Raw genomic sequence first — 21,576 nt, 5'->3', positions numbered from 1 at the left:
GTTTTAAGGCTTGATTTTGGTGTTTTGAAGTTGAGTTCAAGTCTGGTTTGTGGCCAAAGTTAGGGTCTTTTTATGGACCAAGTTCTAGTATGATCTTTGAGGTGGTAGAGCTTTATTGGAGAAGAGTTGCAGGGATCTTTAAAGGCTGAGTCTATTTGGCAAAGGTAGTGTTAAGGGAGTTGTTAGCTCAAGTAGTTGTGATGTTAAGGTGATGATAGGGTTGAGCTTTGTTGTGGATAGAGGTTCCGTAAGAACAAGGCTATTGTGGACATTTTTTATGATAGGCCTATAGGATGTATAAGGTAAGTGTTTAATGCAAATGTTGATAGGTTGTAGGAAGAAAAACTTCAAGGTTGTAAAGGTATGTTTGGTTCCAAGCGTATTGAAAAGTTCTATGTAGCAAAAATAAATCTACAATGTTCAGTACAAACTGTCAGTTGGGTAAACCTTCTCTTTTAACATATAATAAGCCTAAACAATGATAATTGAACAATGAACAACAAGAGTTGAGGAAGTTGAAGTGTCAGATGGGTAGACCTATTTTTGATCAAATACAAAGAATTGACACGTAGGAAATCAAGTCTAAGGAGCCAAGTCAAGAAGCTTAGTTGAAGAGAATAAGTTAAGGTTTACAGGTCAAGGGGTTGTGATCAAGCTTGAAGGGGAAAACTCGAGGGTTGCATGGTTAGATGAAAACTCACAGAAGAATTTGTTGAGGTCCACAAGTCATTAATGAAAAATCCAAGGAACAACTTGAAGATGTAGGTTATTGCCCACAGTTTATAGTTTCGGGGGGGGGGTTGATGTCTCTTGTAGGTTGGTGCCTACATTTGTTGAGTTGTTGTCCGGGTAGAGGAATGAAATCTATTGTAGGTTGGTGCTTGCGAAGTTGTAAGTTGGTGCTTACTTTGTATAAGAAAGCTTACAAAATATTTACAAAGAAAAATTGCATAAGTGTTTCTTATGTAAAGATCCACGTTTCATAATTTATGTGCATAAAATGTTTTAAAAGATAAAAATAGTTAAAAATAATAAAATATTAATTCAATCGCCCCCCTCTTAGTATTTCCAACTGTTTGAAGTTCCCTTCTATTCGCTATATGCCTTATCAATTTGATGTGTATATGAATAATAAACTTGAATATCTCATGCATGGCATCTTCGACATATTTTTATGAATATAAAATTCTCATCCTTCTATATGCATTATTGCATATTCCACATTGAATATAATCATCGTAAATCCATCTTAAACTTAAATCTATGAAGCACCAACAAGAATCAATTTTATTAGAGTGTAAATTTTGTATCATTTAATTTCATATCATGTATTGATTCCTTCGTATTATATGATTAAAAAAAAATTACACCTTAAAAAAATTGTTTTCTCTTAAAGAAAGATATAAAATTGATCTATGCTAGTTTGGTACACATTTACATCCATTATTATTATTATTTGCATATATAGTTTTTTTTGTCATATAGTATTAAGTGACAACATTGGGCAATAATTCAAATCTCATTGAGTACAATGACTTGCTCTGGTGGCAGCTTGCTAAAATCATAGGAACTTAGTATACCCGACTTGCAAGCCTATTTAAAGTACAGTGATGTGTGGTTTGGCGGTAAGTCACTTGGGCTATGCCTAGGAAGACCGAAGTTCAAATCTCATTGAGTACATTGACCTGTTGTGGTGGCGGCTAGAGGGGCGGATTCCCCTTTCCCGTGAGTCTGCTCTTGCTAAAATCATAGAGACTTAGTATACCCGACTTGCAGGTGGTTGGTTATGCTCTTGGTGTTATAGTGGCAGCGTTGAGGTTTGATCCTGGGTCTCCCTTAGATTAGGCCAGGCAGTTACCGATTCACCATGTTGTAAAAAAAATAAAAAAAATAAAGCACCTAGTAGTGAAATCAACTATGAATAAAGCCCAATCCTTTTTTTTGTTTGTTTATTGGAAGTTAATAAAAAAGAATCATTTTTCTAGTTTCATCAATAACTCATGAACATAATTAATAAAAAATAATTATTTTTTAAATTTCATTAATAAATCATAATCATAAATAAGTATTTATTACTTTTTTCTTATTATAAATTAGTTAAGTAGACATTTTTTTTTTCAAATTTCCATAACTAGTTCATAATAATAATAAAACTAATATTAATAATAATATTATTAACTCAAAAAATATAGATATAACATTACTTGTACTTTTTTTAAAGTAAATTTCTTTTTATTTCTAGTTCTAAATTTAAAACATAAATTTAAATTTATAATTAAATGTTTGTTAGAATTACATATAACAAGATCAACAATCATTTTTAATTTTAATTACTTTAAAGTTGATTAATATTTTTTAAAATTTACAAATTAATTTTTATTTTTAATATTACCTAACACCATTTTTTTTTAACATGATCAGGTACTTATATATTATAAAAACTGCTAGGAGCCAAGTCCTGTTACATATGTTGGGAGAAATAGATAAGGAGAAGTCCAAAATGGGTTCGCAGACCCTGACTTCTTATGAGTAAACTTGAGTAGCACAGATTGAAAAAGAAAACGACTGTATAGCCTTACAAACAGACCTGCGAGAAGACAAAATTTACTAGTCATTAGGCAGAATACTAAAGCTGATTGACAGAGTCATCGATCTGTGGTTCTTACTTAACACTTGCTCTGGTTGAGGTCTCAGCGTGCATACTCTGAGTGATAGATTTAATGTGGGCGATAGCCTCCTCCATGTGGTTGCATTTTTCCTTTAGGCTTTCTATCTCTGCTTTTTGTTTTTCCAACTTCTTTCTCTTTGATCTGCTATCTGCCTGAAAGTCCTCTTTGAGCTCATTGAAATGTTTGACGAACCTTGCTATCATAAAGCAGTGGGCTTTACATAGCGTGCAACTGCTGTTTGCAATCACTCTGTCCAGCGGATTCTCGGGATGCTCTCCGTTTTCCGGGTTCTCATCATTCGCTCTGTTTTCCGGGATCTCAGCCATATCTGGGGAGCTGTTGAGGAAGGGGATGCAGAGCATAAGCAAGGAGAGGGGATAGAAAAGATGGGAAGGGAGACCAGAAGAAAATGAGGGGAATGTCAAGAAGAGAGAGCAGACCACGCAAACAAGGAAAAACCAGTCTCTGAAAATTACCAAATGATCGAGCAGGAGAAGAACAGCCGAGGAGAAGGCGAACTTCCAAGCTTGGAGACTGCAAATGACACCCCTGAAGGCTTTAGAAGACGATCTCGCGGCTGTGTTGAACTGGTAGCGGCCTCGCTTGTTGCAGAGCTTCTTGGACTGATTGCCAGATGAAGGACCTTTACTCTCCTGCAAGAATAAGAACGAGTTTCTGATGGGCTCATGGAGAGAAGGATTAATGGGAATATAAAGCAGAGTGGAAGGGAGAGCGAGCATAGAGTACGACGTAAACTCGATGGTCTGGCCAGGATTAGAATCGGATTTAAAATCTTTGTAGCAGTCTATGGAGATTTTGAAAAGACTCTTACCTAAAATCTGCGTGAGAGAGTCACGAGAAGATTGAGAGATCGAGATCCTGTGATCGGTCCAGGAAGAATGAGTGGTAAACATGGAGAGGGGAGGATCGTAATTCAAGGCATGACAGGCTGCGTGCGACTTGATTGAGTTTGGCCAGAGATCACAAGAGGAGATGTGGGGAATGATTAGACAAGAGGTCGGGAATATGCTGATATGACTGGTCAGAGAGTTTGACAGGCAGCTAAGCTGACTACGGGATTGGTTTCTCATATATGAAGTCATTTTCCCTAACTTGACCGATCTGCCTGTTTGATGCCTTAGTGGCATAATGGTCCGCTTCCGTGTTGTTGTCTCTTAGGACATGTTTGAAGATCGTGTCCCCCATTTCTTTAATGTTATCCGCAATCCTGAGCTTTACATTGTTAAGGGCCTCTTTTTTAAATTCTGTCCCCGACACCATAGCTGCAATAACGATGGCCGAGTCTCCCAATATAATTGGATTTCTGATTCTCAGCCGGTTCAGGATGATGGTGCCTAAGTAGAGACTGTATGCTTCTGCCAAATTGTTGGACATTTGGCCCAATCCCCATTCATAGCTTACAAGAGTTTTACCTTGACTGTCCTTTATGATACCCCCTACTCCAACTTCCCCCGTGTTATTTTTGGAGGCACCATCGAAATGCAAAGTGGGGCAATTCTGGTCTAGAATCCATTGACTTACTTCTTCCTTTGTGCCTCTGATCTTCCAGTGAATTCTTCTCGTGCATGCTTTGGGGTAGGCTAGTTGGTTATTGCTGTAGTTGATGCAGAATTTGTTGTACCATTCCATCTCTTCTTTGTGCCAGCTTGATTGATCTGGAGGAGCGACCAAGTTTGCACTTATTGTTTCAGATATGAGCGCTGTTGTTTTTGCCAATATACGGGCAGGATTGGGCTTCTTGTTGTTGAAAATACAGTTATTCCTAGCTAACCAGATTTGCCAACTAAGGGTAGCTGGGATGCATTTCCATACACGGATGATGTTGCTTTTACCTTTCTTAGGGAAAGGGTAACATTTTACCCAGTTTTTTTGAAGAGAGGATAGCTGGTCATACGTCTCTTCAATTTCCAATGGGCTGACAATCTGAGTCCAGCAGCTTTGTGCGAGGGGGCAGTGGAAGAATAGATGGTGACTACTCTCCTCCTCAGCACGACAGAAGCAACATATTGATGGCCCCAAGATCCCTCTTTTCCTTAGGTTTTCAGCTGTGAGCACCTTTCCTTTGAGGAGAGTCCAATTGAAATGTTTGACCTTGGGTATGCACTCTGATTTCCATACAGTTGTGAAGAGGTTCCATTTGGCTGTTGAGGTGGATGCCTGAAGAAATTTGTAACCATCTTTGACAGTGAATTTCCCTCCGCTTGGCTCCCAGATATACCTGTCTTCAGCCCCTATGTTGGTGGGAGCAGCGCCTGTGAGGGAGACCTTAAGATTGAGCCATAGATCTCTGAGATCATTGGGAGTTTGAAGGTCCTTCTAGCCCTGCCAGGTGTTTTGGTCCCATATTGAGATGTCATACAAGGTGGTTAAACTTTTAGCTTCCATCCAAATTTGCAAAGGCCTGAGATTTTGGAGGAGGTTTCTTGGTTTGGCGCCCATGATTCTATCAGTCCATATATTGACCTCCTTGCCGCTTCCAGGCACTTTGGAAATGTTCTCTCTGAACTGTGGGAGGACTTTTTTAATGAGCTTCCACACAGGGGTGCAAGATCTTTCAACTATTGTTTCGGAAAGGAGATTAGAATTTGGTCCATTAAGGTATTTCCTTTTCAAAACATCCACCCACCAAGAGCCTTTGCCGATGAGAATTCTCCAAATCAGTTTAAAACCCATAGCACGGTTGGAGAGGCTCGGGATTTTAATGGCTAGTCCACCCTTTTCATAGGGAAGAATGACTTGATCCCATTTGACAAGGCTAAATTTTTTTGATTCTTGCTTTCCCCCCTGCCAGAGGAAACTTCTCATTAATAGTTCCATGTGCTTATGTATACTAGCGGGAGCCAAGGTGACCGCATACTGGTAGATGGGGAGAGCAGAGAGGATAGCCTTTATAAGGGTCGTTCTACCAGCCAGGTTTAGCCAAGAAACTCCCCAAATTTGGAGGAGACCTCTCATATTTTCGATATGATTGGCCCAAATCTCAGCCTTGACTGTTTCTTTGGCTAAAGGCAAACCTAGATAAGAAAAGTAACTCCAATTCCTTTGCACTGGAATGTCCAGAATTAAGGAGATTCTTTGCCTGATTTGGTCAGAGACATTCCAGGTATAGATCTTGCATTTTTTATTATTCAGCTTCCCTCCTGAGGCAGCTAGGAAGGCATTCAAGACTTTCTTGAATCTTTTTGCCATTAGGCTTGAGGCACCCCCAATGAGGAGAGTATCATCCGCAAAGAGTGAATGATTAATCTCTTTAGTCCCTCTTTCTATACCAATTCCAGTGATCTCTTTTTTCTTGCGGAGATTTTCCAAGTGAATGCTCAGAGTCTCTGCCATAATGATGTATAAGAAGGGGGAGAGGGGGCAGCCTTGCCTCAATCCCCTGGTGCTTCTGAAATACCTGCTTGGGCGGCCATTAATCAGGGGAGCAGTCCAAGGATTGGAGATGCATCCAGAGATGATGCTTGTAAAAATTTTTGAGATCCCGAATTTTTTGAGGACTGCTGTTAGGAAGTGGTGATCGACTCTATCGAAAGCGTTTGCCATGTCGAGTTTGATTATCATGCCTCGTTCCTTCCTGCTGATGCTGCTGTGGATTGCCTCTTGGATAAGTATGACATTATCTGTGATTTGCCTGTGGGGAACAAAACCCCCTTGATTCTTTGAGATTAGATGGGGGAGGAGCTTTTTGAGCCTATTGGCGAGAATTTTGGTGACTATCTTGTAGGAGACATTACAGAGGGAAATTGGCTGGAAGCGATCAAAGGAGCGAGGGTTAACGTCCTTAGGGATGAGAGCAAGGTGTGAGGATTTGGTGTTGTCTCCCATCTTGTGATTTTTAAAGACATTCTTTACCATCTGCACAAAGTCTTTTTTGATTGTATCCCAATGATTTCGGTAAAAGGCCACCGTGAAACCATCAGGGCCCAGGGCCTTGTCCTGTTGCATACTAAAAGTTGCTGATCTGATTTCTTCTTCTGTGACATCCTGATCCAGATCTCGATTTTGAGAATCTGAGATTTTGCTCTCTACAGCGCTGAGAAATTCAGAGCTGTCCGACTGCTGAGGGACTGCTGTAAGAAGAGATTTAAAGTGATTGAACGCTGCCTCTTTTATTTCTTCTTGGTCACTGAACTCTTTCCCTTCTACCTCTATTTTATCTATCTGATTTCCGGCGCGCCTGAGCTTTATGTTGTTATGGAAGAAAGAGGTATTTTTGTCTCCAGCCCTCAACCACAGGCACCTCGATTTCTGCCTTTGTTCCTCTTCCTCATCTCTATTTTGTCTCTATAGCTCCCTATACATTTCGTTTTCATGGATTATATCTTCATTTGTAAGTTGGTTGTTCTCCTTTTCTTTATTCCACTATTCCATCTGCGTATAGAGATCCACTTTTTTCCTCTTCTCCGTTGCTGCGTTTTCCTTAGCCCACTGTTTGATGACTGCTCTTAGGGATTTTAATTTGGTTTCCCAGATGTAGTAAGGCGATCCCACGACTTCCTTTGTCCACTGTTTTTGTATGAGGGAGCGGAAATCTTCTTTAAAATCCCAGATTTCATTGTATTTGAAGGGGAGAGGCCCCAAGCTTCTCCCTTTTTCCATATACATCACCACAGGTTTGTGATCAGAGGTCGAAACTTGAATGATTTTACTCTTAATGGAAGAGAAGCTTGCTGCGATTCTTTCCTGTACAAGAAATCTATCTAACCTCTCTTTGATATTGTGGCAACCTGTTCTTTTGTTACTCCATGTATATTTCCCGTTGAAGGGGGGTATGTCAATGAGATTATGGGTCTAGATTATAGCCTCCAGCGCCTCTCTTGAAGGTTCCGTATGGAAGTTTCCTCCAAGCTTTTCATCCACATTTCTTATTAGATTCAAGTCTCCTCCCAGAATTATGCTCCTGTCGTGAGAGGACTGTAAGTATGAGGAAAATGAATCCCAGCAGGTTGCTTTATTCCGATAATGGTTTGGAGCATAGATGTTGTATATGTTGAAGACTTCTTGAGAGACTTTGTTTCTGAGTTCTGTTCTTATCCACCAATTGCAGGATTGGAGGTTGATGTGGGTCCATTTATTCTTGTTCCAAAGTGTTCTTATGCCTCCTGAGGCACCTTCTGAACCTATTGAATAACCTTCAAAATTTTTGAATCTTTTGGCTTGTTTTTGAAAATCTTGGTCTGAGATCTTGGTCTCCTGGATGAGGACGAAGTCTGGCTGCTCCTGATTTATTAAGTCACGGACTGCATTTATTTTTGAGGAGGAGCCCATCCCCCTACAATTTCAAGAGACCAGATTCATCATTTACCAGATTTTGGATGAGTCCCGCTCCTCTCCTTTGTTTTTTCCCCGCTTCCTTTTTGCTTATCTAAATAGGAGTCCATTGGTTGCTGTGCTCCAGTAGCCATCTCTTTCGTTGCTGCCTCATCTCTGAGTTCTTTATTTGACTTTCTACCTGCCTTTCTTGGGGGATCTGAGGGAAGACTGGTTTCTTTCAGTTTATTTCTGGTGAGTATTCTTTCTATTGTTGGTGGAGGGGAGGATTGAGGGATCGAGGGTGGGGAGATGACAGCTAGTGAGTTGTCGCGGGGGGAAGGAGGGGGGGAAGAGGGGTCTTCAACTTCCAGTGATTCAAAGGGGTTGGAGGTGGAGGGAAAGGAGGGAGCTGAGCTGGATGGGGGAGGAGGGGGAGGGGGGAGGGTTTCCGGGGGGGGCTTAGAACTTGGCCCTTGAGAAGAGGAAGATTTTTTCTTTTTTACTTGTTCCCAGTGGCCTTCCGGAGATTCTTCATTTTCAGTGGATTCATTTAATTTTGACTTGCTACATCTATTTGCGAAATGTCCATATTCGTGACATACCTTGCATTTGAAGGGTAGCTGCTCATAATCCAGCTGTTGGATGTGCGTCCACTGGTCGACCTTGATCTTAATGGCTTCCGGCAGGCCTTTCCCAAGATCTACTTCTACGCAAATCCTGGCGCATGCATGCATGTTATCCCTTGGCTCAGATCTATCGATATATTTGCCGATTGCGTTCCCTATTTCTTTTACTGATTCATCCCCCCAACAGTGGAGCGGCAGATGTGGGAGGCGGACCCAAACCGGGACTGCATTTGGGATGTCCATTTCCGGATCGAAGTCTGGAGTCCATCTGTTCAGATAGAGGCCTCTTGAGTCCATAAAGTAAGGGCCGTTTCTGAATATGAGGTTCCTGTCCTCTTTTGTTTCAAAGATAAACGTGTAATAGCCCCTTCCGCAAAATCTGATGGCTATTTTCCCTTGGGTCATTGCGTTCCAGTTGCGCTCCACCCATTTTTGCACTGATCTTGGAGAGGGCCAAAGGCCAGTGAACTGTCCAACGAGACCTCTTTCAGCAAGGGTGATTGCTGATTTCCTTGGCAGGGATGGAGGGAGAGAAACCTCAGGGATTTCATCCAGTTTCTTGACAAACTTGGATACAAAGGGACGAGTTCTTGTAGCAGCATTGTCAGGGATCAGTGAAGCGAAAAGTTCTTCGAAGTTCTCTGGATCTGGAGGGGGGGGGGGGGCGTTCCCAGCCATTCAAGACTGAGAAGCCAGCTCAAAAGGAACGAGGGCAGAGATGGGCCCCAGTGTAGGATCGGGCAGGAGGCCCGTGGGTGATAGCGAAACGCGCAGGGAAGAGGAGGGCAGCGGACTGGCGGCAGCCCTGCCAGGCAGGGCCTGGGTAGCAGAACCAGGCAAGCGTGGGAGGAATTTTTGAATCGCCTCTAGAGCTCCGTCTTCCGATCATTCTTGTTTGAACCAACTTAATGAGCCTTACCTAACACCATTAATCTTTGATAATAACATGATTCTTTCCAATCATATAACAATAAAAAAATATAAGGTCCATAAATACAAACACAAAATACCATCCAAATAGCTTTTCAACATATTCTTCTATGTTGTGCATCACCAATTTTTTATTTATTTTATAAAAAGTCACTTAGGTTTGTCATAACCATCATTAGATAACAACATCATCATTTTTTGATAAGTCCCAATCCTCTAACAATAAAATAAAAATAAAAATTTCACAAATACATTATACAATATAGCAACACTAAATACCATCTAAATAATCTTTAATAATAACATGATTCTTTCCAATTATATACATTAATTTTTATAACATAAATCTACATAACAATATATATTAATGCATACATTATACAATATACAAACACAAAATACCATCCCAATAATCTTTAAAACAACATGATTCTTTCCAATTATATACATTAATCTTTATAACATAAATGTATATAAAAATATACATTAATGCATATTAATGTTTGATATGTTATATACAATATGCATTAATTTTTTATAGCAATATGATTTCTTTCAATCATATAAATAATAGAAGAAATGAAATCCACATATATAATATACAAACACAATATATTATCTAAATAACTTTTTAAGCATATTCTTTCATATTTTTACTCACCAATCTTTTATAAAAATCAATTATATTTATTATTATCATTCATATATATATATATATATATAATATAACACTAGATAACAATATCATCATTTTTTGATAAATTCGGAATCTTATAACAATTAAAAAATAAATAAAATTTCACAAATACTATTATAACACAAAAATCGGCCTGGAGTATGCCGTAAAACTGCTTCTGCTTGGCTAAGAGCTCGTCTTCCTCGGACGTAAGGAAACAGGTTAACGGCCCAAGACCCAGAGGCATCTGGCAGGAGTGAAAGCCTGCTCCCTTACGGACCACCAGCGGGTTATTACAGGTGGCGTGGTTTTCCTTGATAACGGTGATGAGTCAAAACGATATTCGTGGATAGCAGCCAGAAATGGTTGTCCTCACTATTGGTTTGACACCTGAGTTTGATAGGTTTTGCCACCTTTGGAAAAAAAAAAAAAAAAAAAAAAAAAAAAAAAACTATCTAAATAACTTCTTATGTTCTTCCTCATCCATTTGCCTATTTCTCTATGCTTTTCCTCATGCACAAGCCCAAATAAACTCCATAATGAAAGAACACAAAGGAAAGAGCTTCATATTAATGATAAAATTACTTATTAATACATGTACAATCTTGGTACAAGACAATTATGTCTCGGTAACTTATTAACCGTAAAAACATAATGTGAAACTAATTACATATTATATATTATACAATAACAATCCCGAATGATTAGTTAACATCCCCCCCTTAATCTGAAGGGACATCTGACATGCCGAGTAACATTATGAATTTTTCAAACTTTTCACATCCAAGTGGCTTTGTAAATATGTCTGCGATCTGCTCTGAAGTAGGACAATGTGTCAGATGAATAACTTTGGCCTCTACATAATGTCGAATCAAGTGATATTTGGTGTTAATATGCTTGCTTCGATCATGAAACTTGGGATTCTTGGCCAACTGAATTGCAGAAGAGTTTTCGATGAGTAGTGGAGTTGAAGCCTTTTGTTTCTCCTGCAAGTCTTCAAGTATTTTGCAAAGCCAAATGATTTCTTTTGTAGCTTGAGCTGTTGCAACATATTCGGCTTCGGTGGTAGAATCAACAGGAATAGATTGCTTGCGTGATCTCCAACTAATGGTTGTTGATCCAAGACTCATCAAATAACCAGAAGTAGAGACTCCATTCTCCTTATCTCCATCAAAATCAGAATCTGAATAGTCGGTGAGATGGAAATCTACAACTTTGGAATATTTGATGCCATATGTTCGAGTGCCTTTCAAATACTTGAGCACCCGCTTTGCTGCATTCCAATGACCTTCACATGGCTTATGCATGAACCTGGAATGTATCCCTACAACAAAAGCTATGCCAGGTCGAGTAATAGTTAGAAAATTTAAACTTCCAACGAGTTGCCTGTATTTTGTTGGATCTTCAAACATACTTCCTTTAGTGGAAGTAAGCTTCAAATTCTGCTCCATAGGAGTAGCGATAGGATTACAATCCTACATCCCAAATCTATCCAATAGCTGTCCAATATACTTTTTCTGAGAAATGAAAATATATTTGGGTTTTTGATCAACTTCAATCCCTAAATAATAATGTAATAAACCCAAATCTGTCATGTCAAAAACTTTCAATAATTCTCTTTTAACGGACACTATATAGTCATCATTGTTTCCAGTGATCATCAAATCATCTACATACACAACCAAATATACAACTGACTTTCCAATTTTCTTAACAAAAAGAGTTGCATCATCCAGATCAAATAACTCATAATTCAATTTGAGAAGGTGTTCAGCTAACTTTTCATACCATGCACGAGATGCTTGTTTCAGTCCATACAAAGCCTTAACCAATTTTCACATCTTTTGCTCTTTTCCTTTAACAACAAAACCTTCAAGCTGAAACATATAAACATCCTCCTTCAAATCGACATTCAAAAGAGTTGTTTTAACATCCATATGGTGTATCTTTTAGCTATTCTGAGCTGCAAGAGAAAACAGAGTTCTAATTGTGCCCCATTTTGTTGTAGGAGCAAATGTCTCTGTGTAGTCAACGCCTTCCTTCTGAGCGTAGCCTTTTGCTACAAGTCTTGCCTTATATTTATCAAGCGAACCATCTGCTTTGTATTTGATCTTATACACCCATTTGCAACCAATGGGTTTGACACCTGCAGGAGGATCCACTAACCTCCAAGTTTTATTCTTAATAAGTGCATCATATTCCTTTTGCATTGCATCCTTCCATTCATCACAATTAGCAACTTCTTCAAAACAATTAGGTTCGCTAATTGTACAATGATTGAATTCACAATCATGAGAAACATTACCTGAATCACCTTTAGAATACATTCATGTTTCAAAATCGTCATACTTGCTTGGAACTTTTCGAGCACGTGTAGATCTTTGTAAAGGTTGCTGAAGTGGTTGTGATGGTTGCTCATCTTGAAAAACAGGCTCAAGAACAGGCTCTTCAAGAGCAATTTCTGGTCCTGCAGAAACATTACTATCATCCAAATTTTCTTCAGCAATAACATTCTCATGAGTCAAAGATGGAAGAACCACAGACTGATCTAGAATGGGAACCCCCCCTTTAGTGTGTGGAACAACATAATCATATTAAAAGTAGAACTTCTTAGATGCAAATTTCTCTAAATGAGCCAATTGCTTATGAACAGTGGAATTACTTTTATCTGATTCAAGGAAAATAACATCTCTGGAAAGAATGAACTTATTATTCTCCTCAGCATACAATCTATAAGCTTTGGAAGTAGCAGAATATCCCAAGAAAATACATTTGCAACTCCTAACACCCAACTTGTTGCGCTAATGTTTAGGAATTAATGCATAGCATAGAGAACCAAAGACTCTAAAATGTTGAACAATAGGAAGACGATTATACCACATTTCATAAGGAGATTTATTATTGATGACAGAAGAAAGACAATGATTGCGAATATAAGTTGCACAAAGCACTGCTTCTCCCCAAAACATCAACTTAACATTCTTAAAGAACATCATAGATCTAACCATATTAAGCAAAGTTCTATTCATACGTTCTGCGATGCCATTCTATTGTGGATTATAAGGTATGGTAGTCTAATGTTTGATTCCATTATCCTTCAAGTATTGTTCAAAAGCATGAGAAGTGTACTCGCCACCATTATTGGTTTTGAGAATGCCTATATTATGTTGAGTTTCATTTTTAATCATCGAATGAAATTTTTTAAAAACATCAAACACTTGTGGCTTATTCTTCAACAAATACACCCAACACATTCTAGAGTAATCATCAATAAATGTCAGCACATATTTATTTCCATTTGTAGTTGCAATAGGCATAGGTCCACATAAATATGAATGTATAAGACCTAATTTTCATGAAGATCTGAAAGAAGAACTATGAAAATGTTGTTTACAATGCTTTCCTATAATACAAGCATCACAAGGTATAATATTTCTTGGAATTATTGGAAGACCTTTAATACATTGCTTTTTCATAATTTTAATGCTGCCATAATTGATGTGACCAAATTGAGCATGCCACAACAAGCTGGGAGACATGATATCACTTTGCTGCGCCAAAAGAACAGAATTTTCACGACAATTAGTAGATGAAGTACCATTTAATTTTAAAAGCGTACCTTCTTCCACACCGGTCATAACAACTGCATGATTATATGCTCTTCTTATCTCGATAATGTCATCAAATACATGAATAGAATACTGCTGATTATGGATAAGAGACATCAAATTTCGCTGAAACTGTGGAATATAAAGTACATCCTGTAGAACATAATCTGGAAAATTTGGTATCTTCAAACAAATAGACCCAATGCTAGATGGTTTAATTTGAGACTTGTCAGCAAAGTAAATAACACCATCAATATCGTCATTGAATGTTTCAAACAAATCTCGCCTAAATGTCATATTACAAGTGGCTCCTGAATCCAAAATCCAAGTATCTCTCCACAAAGAAAATGTAATGTTGAAAACATCATTGATATTAAAATTACAGTGAGCAATAATGTAATGTTAAGACTATGATGATTTTCCCTTATTTGGTAGTGGTTGATCTTTCTTTTCATTTAATTGTTCTCTCCTTTCACTGACTTTCTCCCAATGGATTTTACAGTTAGTAGAAGTATGACCAATTTTACCACATCTATCATTAAAATTCCTTTGTTGTCTATCATTTTGTTGTTTGTCCCCCTAATTATTTTTGCCCCCCTTGCCTCTATAATTTCTCCTAGCACGACCTCTACTACTTTTATCACCTCTAGAAGTTTCAGCATGAGACTTCTGATCCTTTTGCGCAAGGCACAAAGTTTCTACGTTAGAGTTAGGTGGAGCCTCTTTCTTCCCAAAGGCTTTTTCTCTCTCAGCTATTTTGCTTACTAGTTTATCAAATGTAATGTCTTTTAGCTGCCCACTAGCTTGGAGAGATTCCAAATAGTTTGAATAGACAGGGTGAAGGACTTTTATAAAAGTTGTAAGTTGTAAATCTACTTTAATTCCAGTGGCTTCTATATCATGAAAAATGGCTTTTATTTCAGAGGCACTCTTCAAAGGATCATTATCCTTCATCTCCAAATTAAACAACTTTAACAATAACTGAATAATTTCGAGTTCTGAGTGTGAATCATACAATTCTTTCAACTTCTTTAGTGCTTCAAATGCAGTACCACAAGAAACGATATATATGCTTACCTCTTCTGTCACCAATGCAATTATTAATGCATATGCCTTGTTGTCTTTTGTCTCCCAAATTGCATGTTGCTTCTCATTATCAAGTGGCTCTGGTGCAATTTATTTTCCATCACTATCCTTCTTGCCTTGACAAACTTCCCACAAATCGTTAAAAACAAGGGCACTTTTAAGTTTTCTAAACCATTCTTGATAGTTTTCCTTTCCATTAAGAACAACTCCAACTATGGAAACTATTGAAGTCATAATTGTTATGCAGCCAAATATTCTTCAAATCCTATCAAATTCAAAATATATGCAATACTTCTGAAAATATATAAATTTGTTTCTCCTCTTGTTTTAACAAAGTTGGCTTTGTGGTTTAGTGGTAAGTTTCAAAAATAGCCTAGCAAAGAGCTAGGTTCAAGTCTTATTAGCCTTCAAAATTAAATTTTATTTTACCAGTGCATTGCTCCACTGTATTAACCTTTTGTTGTCCTTTACTATAGACTTCAAATACATGGAGTTTAGGAACAACTCAACCAGGGCACTGATACCACTTGGAATCCAGTGCATTGCTCCACTGTATTAACCTTTTGTTGCACTCTATCTTCACAGTCTTCATGCTTTAGGTCTCCTTTACTATACACTTCAAATACAATACCACTTGGAATCGATTTGCAAATAATCCCACTTGTGTTCATCACTATTATTTTTAATATTATTATAATAACACAAAATACTATTCAAATAACTTCCTATGTTCTTCCTCATCCATTTGCTTATTCCTTTATGTTTTTCTTCATCCATTTGTATTAAAAGTCAACTATATTTCTCAACTCGGGCTAGAATTTTAATGTTTGGAATGGATTTACAAATAATCCCACTAGTACTTATCACTATTATTTTTAATAAAAAATTTGGTATTTGGAATTGATTTACAAATCGTTTATTCATCACTATTATTTTTAATATTTTTATATAAATATTTTTTTAATTTAATATTATTTCACACCACATAATAACATTATTTATTTTTGATAACAAATAATAAAAACTATTTTCTAACCATATAATAATAATAAATTTAAAATTCCATGGATACAATATACCAGAAGAAAATAACATCCCAAAAGTTTCCAAATATGTTCTTCTCACCAATTACCTATCAGGAGTCAAATATGTCTATCATCACCGCTATTTTCCAAATTCTTAATGGCGAGCGAGGCACATGGAATGGGATAAGACTCCACGTCTTATGGCTTTTCCATTGACATGGAAGGGCATATCATTCTACTCCATGCTATAATGATGTGACAATTACGTCTTATGGCTTTTCCATTGACATGGAAGGGCATATCATTCTACTCCATGATATAATGATGCGACAATTGCATTTTGGTTAAGATTAGAGTTTTGGATAAGCTTCAGCTAAAACAATCTGAACATTTATCCTGTGTCCGAAGAAGTTGAACCAGAGACAAAAATGGAGGTGGAAGTGGGTCCCATCGAAGGAATCAACTCTCACACGTTACACTTGGGCTCCGCGATGCAGCACATTGTCAGTTAAGCCCGGAGAATGTGGATGATATATAATCAGCCTGGGAGCTAGTCACAGAAATTTGTTTTAGAAAAGAGGAAAGATGATTTCGGTTTTTACCAGAAGAGGAGGAAGATTTGTTGAAGAAGCTGCAGCAGCCCTTGGTGTGAGTGTCAGGGCTGCTGCAATCGGAGATGGAGGCCAGCAGGTCTCTGCTTCTGCATATAGAAGCTGCTCAACTCCACAGTCACTGCAACAACAGAGGATTGATATGTCAAGAAGAAGAGGAATTGAAGGAGGCAGAAGAAGATATTTGTCATCGATAGCATCTGCATCAACTACAGAGACAAAGGAGATGTGTGGTGGTGGAGAACAGGAATGGTACGACAACTATAGAAGATCATTGTATGGAGGGCTTACTCACAAAGCTCTCTTGGTGGATGCTGTTGGCACCCTGGTTCTCCCATCCCAGCCAGCTGCTCAGGTAGGTGTTTTTCTTTAACTTTGATGTTCAATTTTTGTTTTTATGAAAATCAAGATTCCACCGACTGAGTAGGTCTTAAAGGAGCAAATATAACCTAGGACACCATCTTTTGCACCTACAAATTCCTTTGCATCTTCACATTTATATGTATATTGGGAATATAAGATTTGGGGAAATCGGATGTTAATTTTTGACAGAAAATAACCAATTGGGGTCTGACATATCAGGTGTTTCTGATCTTATTGTTGCTGTTTTTGTGTTGGGTTCAAATTGTGAATGCAGATATACAGGAATATTGGTCTCAAGTATGGTGTCAGTTACTCAGAGGCCGAAATTCTTAGTCGGTACCGTTGGGCTTATCAGCAACCTTGGCCTAACACTCGCTTAAGGTGTGCATGTTTCTATAAATAATAACACCCTTCGATTCATAATCTGTACATGGTCCTGGTTGTTTATGGTTTAGTTATTGATTGGGCAAGAAAATTATATACATGCTTTTTACTTTCAGCAATTTTTGTTATGGCAAGCAGCAGGACTGCTTTTTTATAACAGGAATTTTGTATCATTTCAATCTTTAGAGCTCAACTGGTTGTATGGAATCTGAGGTGTGGGAATGAATGCTTGATTTGTTCCAGATTCATGGACGACGCCAGACCTTTCTGGCAGTATGTTGTACAGACTGCTACAGGCTGCTCCGATTCCCGATATTTTGAGGAGCTTTATGAGTATTATACTACGGATCAGGTATTCATTTACATTTGCTTTTTCTTCTCAGGCTAAGACTGGTCTTCATTGTGTTCCACTTCTTTCTGAATATTTTCTTATACATTGTAGAGGGTTTCCTGGATTGGTTCAACCCCTCTATTCCTCCCTTTCTACCTTGCTGTACTGTTGATAGTGTAGATATATGCTCGAGTAAGACTAGATCCTTTTCTTCATTGTGTCCCAGTTCTTCCTGGCTATCCTTTAATACATTATAGAGGGTTTTCTTTCATTGGCTCAACTTTTTTGTTCTTTCCTTTCTATCTTCCTGCACCGTCGATAGCGTTAATTATTACTTTGAGGTCCGATCAACCATTCTTGGGTCATTTGTGTACATGGACATAATTTCATTTCATTTCTCATGGTTTCTTTGCTATTTAATGAATCCTATCCTGTTATTTTGTTCCGAAAACTATAGGGTACATGTGACTGCCCAACCTGGGCTTTTCTGTTGATTTCAGATGGATTTATTGGTTTTGTAGGCTTGGCATATTTGTGACCCAGAAGCAGGGAAAGTATTTGAAGCACTGAGGAGAGCTGGAGTAAAGTTAGCTGTAGTTTCAAATTTTGATACTCGCCTAAGACCTTTATTGCAGGCTCTTAAGTGTGAACAATGGTTTGATGCATTGGCTGTATCAGCTGAGGTATTCACACTAATTTCTTGTGCCCAAAGACATTGATCTGCGTTAATTTGCTTAAAATGTATATTTTGTGCTTGAAAACCATTGTTTATATTATTTTACAAATTTATTGTTGTATGGGTCATGAGAGATTTATCATGGGAAATTTTGGTTCCTGCTTTTGGGGTTTTGGGATAGGTGGAAGCAGAGAAGCCCAACCCAACAATATTTTGGAAGGCATGTGAATTTCTAGGAGTAGAACCAGAGGATGCAGTGCATGTAGGAGATGATCGTCGCAATGACATTTGGGGTGCCAGAGATGCGGGTTGTGATGCTTGGCTTTGGGGTGCTGATGTACACTCTTTTAAAGAGGTAAGTCCTCTCATTTTTTTACGTAGTTGTCTATTTGTAGTTTTTAATATAATGAACAATTGTAAAGAGGCAATGAAATTGACTGCAGGTTGCCCAAAGGATTGGTGTGGATGTCTGAAAGTAATGAGACTGACATGGCTATGCATTACAACTCGTCATCAACCTGTATGATATTGGGTAGGTCTTGTTGGCCCTATAAAACACTCGTTGTATTGGGAAATTAAAATATCAATAGTGTGTTCATTATTTGTTCGTCCTGCCATTAAGATCTGGAAGATGTAGGGGGAATTGAAATAGACTTTACTCCTTTTTACATGACTATGTGAAAGGGGGAATTTTCTTTTTGAAACAACCTAATTTCCAGACTGTTAAGATAACTGTGCAAGAAAACAATAATTCTTGGAAGTCACTGAAGCTCAATGAACAACTAAATAATAGACGAGCTTTATGTCAGGATTAGCATGTACAAGTAATACTGACGATGAGTTACTGTGAAGGAATTTTATCAAGTTGTGTTTGTTTAATTTTCCGGGACTTTGAGCTCTTCTGTGCCCAGGTTCAGTAAAATTTTACAATTGTCCTTTTGTTTTATATGTATATCGACCTTCCTGTGTATCTGCCTGTTGCTCGATGAGAATGTATCTGCATCATTGTTAAGCACTTGCATTTATCTGTCTCATCGCTTTGTTTCACTTCTCCATGTTGTTAGGTCTTAGACTTTGGATCCTTCTCTGTATAGGCTATATTTGCTTATATCATGATTTTTCAGGAACTGTTTTCGTGCTCCCACTTTGTATTCTGACTGATGTATTTATTAGTCCATTGACCTATTTGTGGTTATTTGTGAGACAATAATAAAATTATTTTATGTTTTAGATCTTTTCTGTGTAGATTTGTCAGGATCTCAGTTTGTCCTACTACATTACAGGATTGCAATAATTGTTCTGTTGAATCATAGGTTCAATCTAGAAAAACCTAGGGCCTTTATTGGGTTTTAAACTTGGTGAGGTTGGCAACTTGTTCCATAATTGTGAACAGTAGTCAACATGAAGGAAGTTGTTTAACACCCTGATTAGGTTGCTTTTTATAGGAATTAGACATAAATAATTGTTATTATTCTTAACAATAATGATTTATGCTAGTGTCAGTGATCAATCTCATAAGTCATTAGTCATAAATGAAAGTTCGAATCTTAGAATAGAGTAAGTTTTTTGGTTCATCATTGTAGTGTCATATCGTGTATATCAGTTGAAGTCCTAGTGTTATAAAAGCAATTCCCGCACTTAGCATGAATTATAGATAGATAGGAATTGGTATTACGATATAAAAGTTTAATAAGAGAAGGCCTTTAAAGGGCATCCTTAAGGCATAAAAACCCCATGTAACAGATAGGCTTAGGTGGGTAACTTCTTGTACATTGGCTAATTCTTGCTAATTCTTGTTAATGCGATTCCATTTTCTTTCATTCCCTGGATTGTAATGCCCTTCCTCATTTTGAAGCCATTCCTCTTTTTGGAGATATATTTTGTTTTCCTACTACTTTTATTTAGTCTACAAAGTTGAGTTTAGATCAGCGAATAACAATTTCATTGCTTAGTTGACCAGGATATATTTTCTGCCTAATTTATGAGCTCTTAACCTATTTATGTTGCCTCACTGTTTCTTATTTTGTGCACCTACACTGCTTACATCGTTCTCTGAAACATATTTTTCTCTTTAACAGTTAATGCAGCTGCTATTGTTGTAAATATTCAGTTTGTGAGTTTACATAATTGACTTCTATGTGCAGGTTCAGCAAGAATGACTGCAATATTTCAAGCTCCTTGGACAGATGTTTGGAAAATTTTCATGCTATGTAAATTAAGTCAACTACAGGAACTGTTATTTTCAGTTAACTGGACAGTTCAACGTCCTTTCTTCTTGTATATATGTATATTGCAATGAAACAAAAAATAAAATGAAGGGTGATTTTTGCCCAATCTCTCCGCACTGTGTTGTCTTTCTCTGTAACATTGAGGATACATTTCTTTCATAATGTATCTTTCTTACTTGACATAGTTCTTCATGTGAGTGCAGTAACTTTTCAGATTTATACACTTTTAACACATATTTTCATAGGGTGATTTTTGCCCAATCTCTCCGCACTGTGTTGTCTTTCTCTGTAACATTGAGGATACATTTCTTTCATAATGTATCTTTCTTACTTGACATAGTTCTTCATGTGAGTGCAGTAACTTTTCAGATTTATACACTTTTAACACATATTTTCATTAATGATTTGAGGCTTCTGTGATCTGTAATTTGTGTAGTATTGTCTTCCGGAGTCATCGCATTCATGTTTTTAGGAATCCTACAAACATGAATGCTATGACTCTGGAAGACAATACTACGCATATTTTCATGTTTTGTACAAATATCCTGTAAGCTGAACCATGACCCGATTTTTAATAGCTATTACTCTCTTATGCTATGTTCCTTATATGTTATTCATGTCAGCTTGATCAATCTCTATTTTGTGCAAATGCCATGCAGATGTCGTAGGGTTTGCTTTATCTTATTTTTCATGCAAATGCCATGCAGATATTTTATTTTCCTTATACTTACAATACAATTCCGCAAGGATTTATAGTACTGAAACTGTAGGCAGTGCTAGAGGGCAGTATAGTGACTTAAAAGCAGTATTGCAAGTTCCAAGCAGCCTTGCCCACCTAGGATACTTCCTTGAGGTAAGGAAGAAAATGTTTGCTGATCTATATGGTTTCCAACGTTGACAGAAGAAGAAACAGTCACAAAACAAGCTTGTGATGGTATCCAATTTGCACAAGCGTGTGATGGTATCCAATTTGCACAATTTGCACAATGAGCACTTATCATTTGTAAACCCACTCTTAGTGAGACCTCATTTTGTAGGCAGCTCTTGGTACAAGGTAAGCCATAAGAACAGTTTTAAGTTTATAGGAGA

General features: G+C 37.6%; 1 protein-coding gene across 1 annotated transcript; it reads left to right on the top strand.

Annotated features, from left to right (window-relative positions):
* The first annotated feature begins 16,285 nt into the window (after positions 1 to 16,285).
* Positions 16,286 to 20,603, top strand: LOC149163269 (uncharacterized). The gene is made up of 7 exons (XM_089431661.1): positions 16,286 to 16,860; positions 17,143 to 17,249; positions 17,496 to 17,604; positions 18,105 to 18,266; positions 18,441 to 18,614; positions 18,703 to 18,791; positions 20,404 to 20,603. Exons 1-6 carry the CDS (start codon positions 16,480 to 16,482, stop codon positions 18,730 to 18,732), a joined length of 963 nt encoding a protein of 320 aa, XP_089287787.1. The 5' UTR covers positions 16,286 to 16,479; the 3' UTR covers positions 18,733 to 18,791; positions 20,404 to 20,603.
* The last annotated feature ends 973 nt before the right edge of the window (positions 20,604 to 21,576 follow it).

The sequence above is a fragment of the Pinus tabuliformis genome, chromosome 5_1, assembly GCF_031772625.1.
Source record: "Pinus tabuliformis cultivar Carrire ecotype Pingquan chromosome 5_1, CPIR1, whole genome shotgun sequence".
Classification (NCBI taxonomy): Eukaryota; Viridiplantae; Streptophyta; class Pinopsida; order Pinales; family Pinaceae; genus Pinus; species Pinus tabuliformis.
This window is presented reverse-complemented; position numbering and strand designations above follow the sequence as displayed.

Bases quoted from the DNA above. Each gene is read 5' to 3' on its own strand.
- LOC149163269 (XM_089431661.1), top strand. From the start codon at position 16,480: ATGATTTCGGTTTTTACCAGAAGAGGAGGAAGATTTGTTGAAGAAGCT. The intron at 17,250-17,495 runs GTGTGCATGTTT...GATTTGTTCCAG, and splicing joins TGGCCTAACACTCGCTTAAG to ATTCATGGACGACGCCAGAC. The intron at 18,615-18,702 runs GTAAGTCCTCTC...AATTGACTGCAG, and splicing joins ATGTACACTCTTTTAAAGAG to GTTGCCCAAAGGATTGGTGT.